The 13,304-nt window shown below is 41.9% G+C and overlaps 1 protein-coding gene across 2 annotated transcripts in view; it reads left to right on the forward strand.

Annotated features, from left to right (window-relative positions):
- The window catches only part of CSMD2 (CUB and Sushi multiple domains 2), a 1,446,274-nt gene that overhangs the window by 1,267,500 nt on the left and 165,470 nt on the right, over positions 1–13,304 (forward strand). For both annotated transcript variants that reach the window (XM_082247591.1, XM_082247592.1), the window contains 2 exons: positions 2,991–3,194; positions 3,857–3,981. In XM_082247591.1, coding sequence (XP_082103717.1) covers positions 2,991–3,194; positions 3,857–3,981 — 329 coding nt within the window. The remainder of the gene's footprint in view (positions 1–2,990; positions 3,195–3,856; positions 3,982–13,304) is intronic.

Here is a 13,304-nt window from a genome sequence, read left to right on the forward strand (position 1 = left end):
TTGCACTGCTGGAAATAACATGATTGATAGTATAGCTTTCATATTTAATCCATGCAAAAGCTATACAAACTGTAGTTTTAGAACATTGTTTTCATGGGAATGATTGCTTTTAGGCTCGGTTTCCACTAGTGCGACTTGCGGTGTGACTTGACACATGTCAAGTCGCACAGCAAGTCAAAAGCTATTGTTTTCAATGGGGCCCGTTTTCACTGCCGCGGCTTCAGTTGCGGCGACTTCAAAAGTAGGTCGTGCACTACTTTTGAGCCGTCTTCAGTGCGACTTCCCTCTATATATGAGGGACAAGTCTCACTGAAGCCGCAGTTTACTTTCGCTACGAAGTCGTGCTAGAAGTAGCACGACTTCGTAGCCGCACTAGTGGAAACCTAGCCTTAGTCTTGATCTGGGGAACCAAAGAGCAAGGGAGTGCTTTAGGGCTCTGGGGAGCATGGAGGGTCTGTTTGGCAAAGGTCAGGGAGGTGGGGGGGGGGGTAATAATCAAGCTGCTTTGTAGGTAGACCTAGTAGGTGCATTTTCTGAATCAGTAAAGACTGTTTACTTTGCAAAGTGTGTGTTTAAAATGTCACTAAGTCCAGAACTTTCATTTACTATATTTAGTCTCCCACAGTACACAGAACATGGAAATGCAATTATTTTAGTAAATATAAACTGATATATACCTTTTCTCATCCACGGTATAAAGTCTTGTGACTCCTATCAGTTCATAGTAAAGCTTGTAGAAGGAGTTTTCATTCCCCCCTGATCCTCTGTCTGGACAGTGCTGATTGGCCCTGAGCTGATCACATGCACCCTCCCCTAAAAAAAAAAAAAAATCTCTAGCAATACACACCAAACTGAGCATGTGCAGAGTGTCCCCCAGGCTCTGTATTATCCACAACATTAAAATCAGTGTGTATATGCAGTAAACCATGCTTGTTATACTCACTTTGGAAGCTAAGGGGTTAATCCTCCACATTTTGAAAACCGGCTGTTTGATTCTGTCTGATCCTCCCCTCCAATGCATTCACTGATAGTACAGAGCCTGGGGGACACTCTGCACATGCTCTGTTTAGTGAATATTGTTAGAGAGTTTATTTTTTGGGGGGGAGGGTGCATGTGATCAGCACAGGGCCAATCAGCACTGTCCAGACAGAGGATCAGGGGTCATGCAGCCTCATAGGACAATCAGAGGACAATAAAAACTCATCCTACAAGCTTTAACCAGACACTTAGGGAAGACTGCTATATACTGCTGATGAGAAAAAGGTATTTAGCAGTTTTTATTTACTAAAATAATTGCATTTCCATGTGCTGTGTACTGTGGGAGAGCATATATAGTGAATGCAGGCTCCTGGGTATAGTATCACTTTAACTTAGAACAAAATGTGTAAACTCTGTCCATTTATTTTGTAACATGGTCAGCCCCCAGTAGCCATTTCCTGAACGTCTTAATCACCTGTCCCCAATCCCACAAGATATCAATCACAAAGCCACAGAGCTGCTTTTCAAAATCTTCTAAGCAGGGCCTGTGCATGCATAGTACTCTCATTCAATCCTATGGAAAGTTAACATCTTGCTGGATCAGAGACAGGTGAGTGTAAGACGTCCATTGAAGGCTGGGGGCAGGCTAAGGTTTAATATACAGTACGTGCAGTTACACTTTTTAAATACTCAATTATGTTAAAAAGAAATTAAAAACACAGGGCTTTTGCCTTCACATGATTGTATAAATTGCACACAGTTTCTCCCTATTCAGTAACCTAAGGGTGCTATCACTCTGATGTGGTGTGGTTTTCCCCCACCACGGGTGCTGTGCAGTGTACCTGCCAGTTTTGTGCGGGTTACCTGTGCTTTGCCATAGATTTCTATTACATTGGGCAGTTTTGGTGCGCTTTCTAAAAATGCACCAAAAGCACCCGATGCAATAGAAGCCCATGGCAAAGCGCAGGTAACCCAAACAAAACCCACCAGTTCACTGTACTGTGCTGCATCAGTGTGAAAGTGCCCTAAGGGAACAGTCTCTACTGCATAAGTAACTCTACCCAAACACACATAATTCTATTTGAGAGACATAACAGCATGTCTCTTGGAACTAATGATGTTGCAAAAAATATTTCATTCTGTTCTGGTGATGTCATAAAACAGGTCAGCAGGTGCCTTGGAGTAAAGGCAAGGTGATCCTGATAAAGCATTAACCAGGAAGGATGCTGTTTACTTAGCATCTCTGATTCATATTTATATCTTTAAATGGGTCTTCTAGTGGACATATGCAATTTGTTTCAGTCTGAATGTAAATTCAGACAAATTTTTGGTTATTCTGTGATTGGGATGTATCCGAATAACCAAATGAAATAGTAAGGACCTTTGCTTTGTTTATTTTAATATTTCAGAACGATTTAAATTCCGATCGGTTGAAAAATGATCGACCAATTGAAATTCTGTATTAAGAATAGCTGGTTGCTAAGGAGCGGGGGGAGCCAGCCACCGCACCCTTAACAACCGATGACTCATCAGCTGTCAGTGGGCTTCCCCACTGAGAGCTAAAAAATTTAAATAAAAGAATGCCGGCAATAGAAAGCACCTCAAAGCACCTTATCCTCATGTTGATGGAGACAAGGGCCTCTTCCCCACAACCCTGGGTTGTGGTTGTGGGGGTCTGCGGGCAGGGGGCTTATCGGAATCTGGAAGCCCCCTTTAGGCAAAGTAACCAATCAGCTTCTAGGTTGTCAAAGCTTAATTGAACAAGCTGAAGTTAGAAGTTGATTGGTTATTATTCACCGCTGCACCACATTCGTCTTAGTAAGTCTCCTGTAATGTGTTTTTTTCATTTCCTAATTACATCTCAATCTAATTGGGGTTATTGTTATACTATCACTGGTTTCATTAAGTCAGACTGAATAATCCAGTATTTTCTTTTTACTATTATGCATTATTGTTTCTCTTTTTTTTTTTTATTCTTACCTGTCTCTTGTGCTAATTACTCTGCCCTCAAGCTGTGCCTCGTACTAGTGCCACTCAATGCAGTTCAGTACCAGAGCCCAAGTATGGCCGCCGCATTGGAAATGATTTCTCGGTTGGAGCCGTTGTGAGGTTTGAGTGTATTCCTGGCTACGCATTGCAAGGCTCCAAAAACATTGAATGTCAAGCTGTGATTGGAGCTCTGGCACAATGGAACACCTCAGTGCCCTCATGTGTTGGTAGGTAGCCAAGATCTAATTTATTTTGTGTATATATGACTTGTAATTCTGATGACAATTTGAACAATACCACATATTTGCATTTGATTTTTTGGACGCTCTTTTAAAACTGATTTAAAAAAGTACTCATGCTTTTGTTAGTTACATACTGATTATTGTGTTACCTTTTTTACAGGATATTACAGCTTTTCATTTTCTTTCATATCTGTGTTTTCAATTTGTTATCTGCCATTCGAGTCCCCTGTAGGCTTTTATAAAAGAACAAACTATTTCTTTTTTTATTAAACATCTGACCAGAGTCGTTAACTATTGTAAGAGATACAAGGGGCCCATTTCGCAAGATTCCTGAGTTTCAGTTACCGCTTTGATCATAATTGTTATTTTCAGAATGGGGTAAAGATGCTTTGCTGCTCTCAGACTGCTGGTTTATATCCTTATTTATTATTATTAAACCATGCTTTTTGGAAAACACTGAAGAAGAGAACAAGCCATGAGATCGTTTAGAAACATCTTTATTTAGTACCAGTGCAAAGTGCCATGATGAGCAATAATCCATAGCACTATTTACAAATGAAAGAGCAGGCACATGACATTGCATTTACTCTGAGTAATACAACTTTTCTTTATTATTGACATCATTCTGTAATATTTTTGTTAATTAGTACCATGTGGTGGGAATCTAACTGAACGTAAAGGAACCATCCTATCTCCAGGATTCCCTGAGCCATACCTGAACAGTTTGAACTGTGTGTGGAAGATCACAGTACCAGAGGGAGCAGGAATTCAGGTAAATGTGACCCCTGCAGCATTTCCCTCCATGTGCAATTTTTCAGCTCCCTACTGGGGTTAGTACACTTTATGCAGCCCCCACTATACACTGATCACTGCCCTGCCTCCCCATATACTGCTCCCTATTGTATAATGGTCACTGCCTCCCCCTCCTGTATACTACCCACTGCTCCTCCAACCCCGTATATTGCTCCTCCTCTTTATATACTGCTCACTGCTCCCCCTCCCCTGTATACTGATTTCCCCTATATACTGCTCACTGCACTGTATACTGTTCCCCCACTATATAATGCTCCTTTATATACTGCCCCCTCCAGCCACATACTGCTCCCCCTGTATACTGTTCACTGCTCCCCCATTGCATACTGATCACTGCCCCCCTCCACTGAATACTCCCTCACTGTATACTACCCCCCCCACTTTATACTTCTCACTGCTCCCCCCCCCCCCAACTGTATAATGCTTCACTGACGTAGACTCAGGAGTCACAATTGCGACCCTCGACCATGCTTTTGGAGGCCCATGCCTGCTTCCATGTCCCTAGGGGAGGCACCAGGAGGGTGTTAAGAACCCCCAAAAATATCGCTAGCACCCATTGGTGTAACTACCAGGGTCGCAAAGGTCACACTTGGCATTCCACCTGTGTGGGGAGGGGGGAGCCCCACTGTAGAACATGTGAAAGGGTCTCGCATCTGATCCTTGAAAAAGGGACCCACAGCAGGAATAAAGGGTCCCAGGAGCAGTGGGAAGGACCCCAGGACCAGAGGTCAGGGGAGACCATAATGGTTTCTTGCACCAGGGCCCTGAAGGTTCTAGTTATGCCTCTGCTCCTATCCATCTTCTTTCTGCTGCCCTTGTCCTCTATCTGGGCCCCTGTGTGCTCTCTCCCGCCCCCCCTCTGCTCCCCCCGCAGCACTGCCGGGTTGGGTTCCCCCCTTCCACCGACTCCTGCAGGGGATCTGGGCTACTCAGTCTAAAATGTTGGGGCCTATTTTTTGTCGCAATCCGGGCCCAGCTATAGGGCAGTCGACAAGTGTTTAAAGCTGAATTTTTACTAGATATATTTATCATTAGCTACTAAAGATAAATCCACTTTATGTGCTCCAAACGCCTCTGTAAACCCAGATATTACCTTATAAAAGTACCAGTGATATAATTAATAGGTTGCACATAGTTTGTGCAGAGAAAAGAGCTATGGAAAGGACCCAACATGTACTCATCCACTATAGACTGCTTGCAGAAAACTACAAATGGGAGGATACAAAACCATTCACCCTGTTCAAGAAGAGTGGGCAAAGGTTACTAGTCTTTATTACAGTAAGTTCCTGCACAGGCAAGGTGCAGGAATTTTTCATACTTGGATTACTGTACGGATCCAAAATAAATAAACAAAGTAGACTGAGATTCAAGCAACAATACACATTGTTTTTGTAAGATAATATTTCTGTAACCTGGTTTTCAGATTTAACTAAGATAAATTAAAATAAGTTTTCCCTATGCCCTCGCTTCGTAGTGTGTGGCTAGAACTGAATTTCGTTCAGGTTTCTAAAAACACATTTTTCTTATTGAATCTTTAATTGAATCTTATGTAAAAATGTGTGGGTGAAAGTTGTTTAAGTCACACATGAAAACACAGATAAATAGAGTCCCTACTTTCTGTGTACTGTAGCACAGTGGCTGTAACATTTCAGATTGTTCAGTTTGAATCTGCTGATATCTATCACTTGCATTCATTTAGGTAGCAATGACCAATGTGCAAGGCATGTGCTTGCAGTATGCTGCTATTCTGTTCCCTTTGCAGGGAGTTTTTTCCTAGAGCTTAGTGAATAAGGTGAAGCTTTGCTGATGTTCATGATCCGACTATGTGCAAGCAAAAATTATGTTTTTTTTTTTTTTCTTTATTTATTTCCTTGTATGAGATTGGGTATTCTTTACAGAATGATATTTTAACCACATTCCAGGAAAAAGTGCAACTTTCATTGCTAAAGCTGGTCATTGATAAACTGAAATTCGCCCGGTCCTTGCTGAATTGGACACATTTTGATCCATCGTTCCAGCTAGAGACAAGTCTTATTACTGGCTTCTCTGGAATGGGAATGTTGGAAAATTTCAACTCGATAGACCAATTGGCTGCAGTACTGATCAGTGTATTCTGGCAGCGTAGAAGTCCCCACTGTCAGAATACAATAGCACAGTGGGGAGGATTTCTTTATCCACCTCGATTGGGTGGATAGGGAAATCAAATTTTTTGTTCAGCCAGCTGCAGTATTGTATTCTGACAGGGAGACACCCCTGTTGCCAGAATACACTAATCAGCACTGTTTAAATCTTGATCAGGTCACTATCTGTATGCTTCCCTTGTGCTTACATGGGATTCCACGGAGTACTCTGGTTTCTTTCAGTGCCCTATAGATATGCTAGTAGGGTAGCTGGATCCTGTGTAAACAAGCCTTAAAGTGATTGTAAAGTCTTGTTTTTTTTTCCTAATAAAATAAAAAACTTGTAATACTTACCTCCTCTGTGCAATGGTTTTGCACAGGGCAGCCTGGATCCTCCTCTTCTTGGGTCCCTGGCTAGAGTTCATGGCCCCTTCCTCCTGTTGAGTGTTCCCACAGCAAGCAGATTGCTATGGGGGCACCTGAGCCATCCTGCAGCTCCGTGTGCCCATTCATACATGGAGCTGCCATTTGGCCCTGCTCCCTCTCTCTCCTGATTGGCTAGCTGACTTTGATTGACAGCAGCTGGAGCCAATGGTGCCACTGCTGTGTCTCAGCCAATCAGGAGGGAGAGTTCTGAAGGCTGAGGGACTCATGGACATCGCTGGATAGAGATTGGGCTCAGGCAAGTATTAGAGGATGCTGGGGAGGCTGCTACACACATAAGCCTTTTATCTTAATGTGTAGAATGCATTAAGATAAAAAACCTTCTGACTTTACAACTCCTTTAAGCCTAGTACACATTACTAGTTTTTATTTGTTTAACCCAATGGGCTGAACAAAAAAAAACCTGACGTCCCCTGTCGGAGCCGCTGTACTAATAATCTGATGTTAGTACAGCGATCTCCCCTGCTGTTCTATTGTGTTTTGAGGGGGGGGGTTGACCCCCACCAGAGCACTTTTGGTCATGCCCCTTTGACACAAGCTGGCAGTTCGGCCAGCTTCTGTTAGACAGGAAGCAATACACATGGCCCAAATGTTGGCCAGTTTCTATTGACCGGCCGATGCCATCAATTCAGCCCATGTGTGCTAGGCTTTAGTATATGTATCTATAATTATGAAATAGGATGTGTAAGCTGCCTGAGGACAGGGACATAGGAACTTACAATATGTGTAAAGTGCTGTGTAAATTGGCAGTTCTATATAAAATAAGGGCACTATAAAAATGACTCGCATTTCTCTATTTGTACTAAAGAAGAAAAAAAAAAAAGCAAAACCCAAGCAAGAACGTGCCTTAATATTGGAATATAGAATGCACAACTTGATAAAGTAGCACAATGATGCCCAGGTGAGTACACTGACAGCAAGGATGCAGAGTTTTACTTTGAATTATTCACCTTCATATTATTAAATGTGATGTAATACAACCAAAGAAAGTACATGTATTTGTAAAACTTTAGCAAGTTTGCTATGCCATTTTACAAGGGTTTAATTTGTGGCCGCTCGCATTAATTAGCATCAGGTGTGACAAGGTGCAAATGACTATTTTTCTGAACCGGTGCAGCAAGCTTTTACATGACAGGAAGCAAATTGCAGTACATATATTTTGCACACAGTCAGCCGCCTTACAACCACCAAAGTTTAGCACACAAGCGTAATACCATGGTAAGACTGATAGATACACCTATAATGACATAGGCCCATAATCACAGGAAATGTGGCCTCTATTAATGAGTAAGCCCTTGCAGCTTGTTCAGTAAAGTAGAAGCTATCATTCAGTGTCTTCTATACTTAAAGCTGAACTGCAGGCTGATATAAAAACACAATTCAATCCAGTAATGTAGTCATTAAGAAATAATTAGATTTCTTTTTTTTTTTATATAGAACTAGCAGAAGTTTCATAAACCTATTTTGAAATCAACCAGTACAGCTATACTCAGACTGGGAGAAGGAGGGGTAGCAGTCTGAATCGGTGGGTCCTGTTTCTTTGACTAAAGACAATGATTATCGCTAGCGGCTATAGCAGCCATTTGGGATAATTGAAAGTGAATCCGGTAGACTAGTTGTACCTAAGTTGATCGATCGATCAACTTGGTACATTCAGCCTGCCCACTAATGGTTCTATTCTTGCCCAGTTCTTGCTGAACTGGCCGAGATTTGAACCATGTAAAGGCATCCTGTAAGTGGGACATGTAACTGAGGGCCTGAGATTATCTTAGCTCCGATTTCCTTTTTTAGGGAACTAAGAAATGCAATGCAAAACTTGGGAAATGCATACTCTGAATGAAATACAAGTGATAAATAGTATTTAACCACTAGCTGACTGGTCACAGTGATATTACTGCGGCAGTGCGCCTCCCCTGGGCCCAGCGGCGTAGACCTACGTCGCTGGACTCCTAGTGGTCTCGGCTGCGCGTGCGTCCCGCCGGAGGCTCGCTCCCGCTGTGTTTAGACACAATTGGAGTCTGGCTGGAGGAGGAGCGATCGCCACCTCTCTTCCCGATTGTCAAGGAAACTGTAAGAAGACCCGCCTGCTTATGTAAACAAAGCAGGCGGATCTTCTCAGTGACAAATAGGGAGAGCTCACAGGATTCAGCATAGCTGAACCTGTGATCTCTGTGTCTTTCACAGAACCCCCCCCCCCTTACATGTCAGTAAGCATGAGGCATACATTTAACCCCTTGATCACCAACAGTGTTAACCCCTTCCCTGCCAGTGTCATTATTACAGTAACAGTGCATATTTATAGCACTGATTACTGTAGTAATGTCACTGGTCCCCCCAAAAGTTTAAAAATGTCAGTTAGGGATCCAATCTGTCCGCTGCAATGTCGCAGTCCCGCAAAAAAAAGCAGATCGCCGCCATTACTAGTAAAAAAAACAATAAAAATGGCATAAATCTTTCCTGTAGTTAATAAACGTGATAACTTTTGTGCAAACCAATCAAAATACGCATATTGCAATTGGCCTAAAGTGTTAAAAAAATGTTGATTTTTATTTTTATTTTTTTTATAGCGCAAAAAATTAAAAATTGCACAGGTGATCAAATACCACCAAAAGAAAGCTCTATTTATGGGAAAAAAAGGACGTAAATTTTGTTTTGGTACAGCCTCGCACGATCGCGCAATTGTCCGTTAAAGTAATGCAGTGCCGAATCGCAAAAAAGGGCCTGGTCAGGAAGGGGGTAAAATCTTCTGGGGCTAAAGTGGTTAAAGTGGTTCTTCAGTTTTAACCAAAAAAGTTAGTCAGCAGCTACAAATACCGTAGCTGCTGACTTAAAAAAGAAAAAAAAAAGGACATTCACCTGTCCAAGCACCCAACGCTGTCCTCTCTTGGGCTGGTTCTTCGCCGGTCTTTGAGTCCCCGGGCCTGGCCTATTTACTAAGAGAAGCAAGCTGTGACACCTTGCTGCTTTACATTCAGATTCCCACTACACATGCATTAATCACACTGCACTTTGTGGATGGACTTGTAGCATTCCGGGACAGGTGATGTGTCCCAGAAGGTTGCAGGTAGGGAGAAATGAGGGGAAAACCTCTGCTCAGATTGCCTAGGTGATTGGAGCTGTTACCTGCTAAAACTAGGTACCCGCTCCACACCCCCCCAAACAAATCCTCCAAAAGTGGGAGAGGAGGGAGGAGGGAAGTTGTATCCTGATGTAGCTGTCTTAGAACCATTATGAAAGTTCCTATAACTTTTACGGCCCATTATTTAGTGGCGACACGTTATATTTGACTTTACAAAGAAGTCAACCATTAGGATTCCAACATCATGACATAAAGCGCTGGTTGCATGCAGAAAAAAAGGTTAACTTCTGCATCCAGATGTAACCTAAAGAGCTACCGGAAACACTTACAGAAAGCCAGTACAATAACGACTTTGAAGTCAAACTCAAGAAGACCTTGATATGAGATGGCAGCAATATTTATTTTATTCACAGCTTTTTATTAACTACCCCTACAGCCAGTTGCAAAGTGTGATTTACTGTGTTATAGTTGCTTGTATCTGCTGTTTTTTATCTTGGTTCTCTATCTGACATCTTTAATACACCATTTTCTTCTTACACTGTCCTGATATATTGTTTGCATACTTTATATATGAAAGGTTCTACGTTGCTTGTCTCAGAGCCAGCTTGTAAATTTACATTGTTTTTGGAGGATATAGAGTTTTTACATCTGACAATAAACGGTCTCTTTATGATACTTTCAAAGCTCTTTAGTGAATAGAATTATTTGGCAGTGCATGGTATTTCACGGCTGTAAATGCTGCTATAGTTTTCAGTTTATATATCTCTGTGTTGAGTGTTTATGTGCTGTGAATACGTCATTAAACTCAATGCACCGTTTACACAGTCCCCGATTTAACGTTGTGTCCCTTTTGTCAGTATGGTGGCCTGGACATTAAACAGAATGCATTCAGCTAAGAGACTCCGCTGTGTGATATTTATGGCTTGTTTCTTAATTGAAGTTCAGTTTAATAGCTTTTTCAACTTGCTCCAGGGGACATTCGGAACGTCACAGACTCACAATGTCACCAAATTTAATGTTTTGTGGTGCAGCTGCCATGTTCATTCTTGTTAGGGGTAAAATATCCTCTATGTAGTCTAAACTTCTTTGACACACAGGGCAGAAATGAGGTCTTCTGCAGATAGCAGTGTGCTTGTTAGTAAGCAGGGACTTTACATATTGCCAGCATGGAGTCAAAAAGACCGGTTTATATTATAGATAGTTAGTAGGCAGTATATGCATGTGGATGAACTCTGGGTGAGACATAGTTGTACAATTTTATAATAATGGAACAGAAATCACTGCATGATATTTTGGTTGGAAATTAGATACATTATGTGAGCTTTGTATCCAAGCGAAGAAAACATGTTCTGACACCTTGTTTTATCTTTGTATTTCCTATCAGACCCTGTTAGCCAGATCTCCTGCTGATGTTTGTCAGTATTATCATGAAGAGCTGCCAGTGTATATTCTGTTACCATACATTGCTCAACAAGTCCTAATTACATCTCGTGGCGAAAATGTCCTATTTGCTTTGCCAAACTTCATTCTTTTTATTAGACAAATCAATCGGAAAAGATTTAAAGAGGACAAGCAATTCTTGTTGGCATATAAATGAACACATATTCTATTAGAACTTCTCGCAGCCCTTTGATAAGAAGTGTCTGCAAGGACTACTTTTTGAGCTGCTTATAAGAGTCAATCAAGTTCTTCAGCATCAGAATGTGTAAGCAGGGCCAATGAAAGGATTTCTGTCTACACAGGGGAAGGTGTATTTTGCTGCCCCCTCCTTCTGCCACCCACCTGTAATGTGCTGGGGAGCACACTGCGTTGAAAGTTTGAGCTGTGCTGAACTGCTACTAAATGACAGTGGTAATCAGGGATCAGGGTTATGCATTGTGGTTATGCTCTGCGTCTCTCTCTGCAGCAGCTGAAAGCAGCAGAAGAGAGAGGAGGAGAAACCAGCTTCCAGCTGTTGCAGGACACACAGGGAGTTGGTTCCTGCATTTTCTCTACCGCTGCACCAATCACCCCCTCTCTTGCTCACATCTGATTCCTCTGCTGCCTGGGCCCCCTGCTGGCCCAGGACCAGTACAGGAGGACTAGTGCCACTCCCTTATCAGTGGCCCCTGCCCCCCCCCCCATCCTGGTGCCCCAAGGTGGCTGTCTAAGTTGGCGCTAGCTTTATGTGTAAGGGAGACATTGTTTGTACAATGTAAAATAGACATCATAAGTAATGCTGCTTTTGGAGTCTTTAAATCATGTGGTTCATTGGATTTAATTATTTAAAAAGAAAGTGTTGGCCATTATATGGTGAAGCTAAAGCTGATCACCAGGAACCATTCTAAACGCACAGTTGAGATACGTGTGTGGGAACTGTTTTACCCACCAAATAATTTTTTCTCAGTGAATACCAGCATTCTCTGTTTGGATGAAGTGGAGAGGATAGGGTGACATCACAATCTTCACCTTCTCCAATAAGAGCCTACAAATACAAGGTGTTCTCTGAATAGTGGCTGTGTCAGGCAAGCGACCTCCTGTGTTTAGTGTGCAAAGTATAAACCGTTAGAGTAGCACCTGAATGATCATGACTATCACTTTATGTAATGCAGACAACTACAGTAATTTTCAGCATCCCCAGTAGTCCTATCAGATAGATCATATAGATACTTACAACAAGCCAGGGTTGTAAGCTTGCAAAAAGGATATTGTTTCATTGTAAGTAATAAAGTCCAACCTGCTCACTGGGCAAAGAAGGAAAACTAGCACACTGATGAGAGTATTAGTCTGCTTACTCCTGCTTTAAAGAATAAGTTTAACTTGCAAAGCCCTACATCCGACCCTATCCTGTCCCAGATCCATACCCATCTGGATCTAACAGCTGAGGTCAACCACTATGTTGACATCATAGAGTCAAAATATTCCTTTCCACTGGCCACTGCATTCACGGAGTCTACTTTAGGTTTGGGGGGGGGGGCTAGGTTGGCAAGTGCACCTAATGAGAAAATTAATAACTGCATTTTGTAAATCACTCACTGGTATAACTGGAATAGATTTGTGTTTTATACTCATCATATACTGTATGTATGCATATAGTATGGTATAAAAAGGCATTTATGTTTAATACACAAATGTAGTCCCAGAGTGGGGCTAAAGGGTGGCCTTAGCTAATTAGGCCTGCCAGTCCACAACCTCCAAAACATCTAAATTGATATTATACAAAGCACATTCATTCTCTTAAAATCCTTGGCAAAGCATCAGGCAATACTCTAAAGCTCATAGTGGTAAGCAGTGGCAGTTGTGACTTCATAGGGTATAATTTAAAGGCAGTACACTGACAAAAGCAGGTTGCTCGCTCTGCAACTACTCTATTAAAAAAAAAATCAGAGCTATATTCCAGCCAGAAGTGTAAGCCTCTATCACTTTATGTTTGGTGCTAACTGTACTACAACATATAGACTAAATATAGGTAAACATTTTCCCAAAAGCCGCAGCAGCCACCCATGACACACACTTCAGTAGTGGCAATTTATTTTATAGTGCAAATATCTAAAAATTGTTTTTGGCCAGAGTTTGGCTTTAGCGTATAGCAAAGTGCTACATAAATATGGTAGCACTTTATGACTGTTTTTCCTATGTGTGGTGTATCTCATAGTAGGA

This window comes from Pelophylax lessonae (genome assembly GCF_965119305.1).
Source record: "Pelophylax lessonae genome assembly, chromosome: 2".
In the NCBI taxonomy this organism is placed as follows: domain Eukaryota; kingdom Metazoa; phylum Chordata; class Amphibia; order Anura; family Ranidae; genus Pelophylax; species Pelophylax lessonae.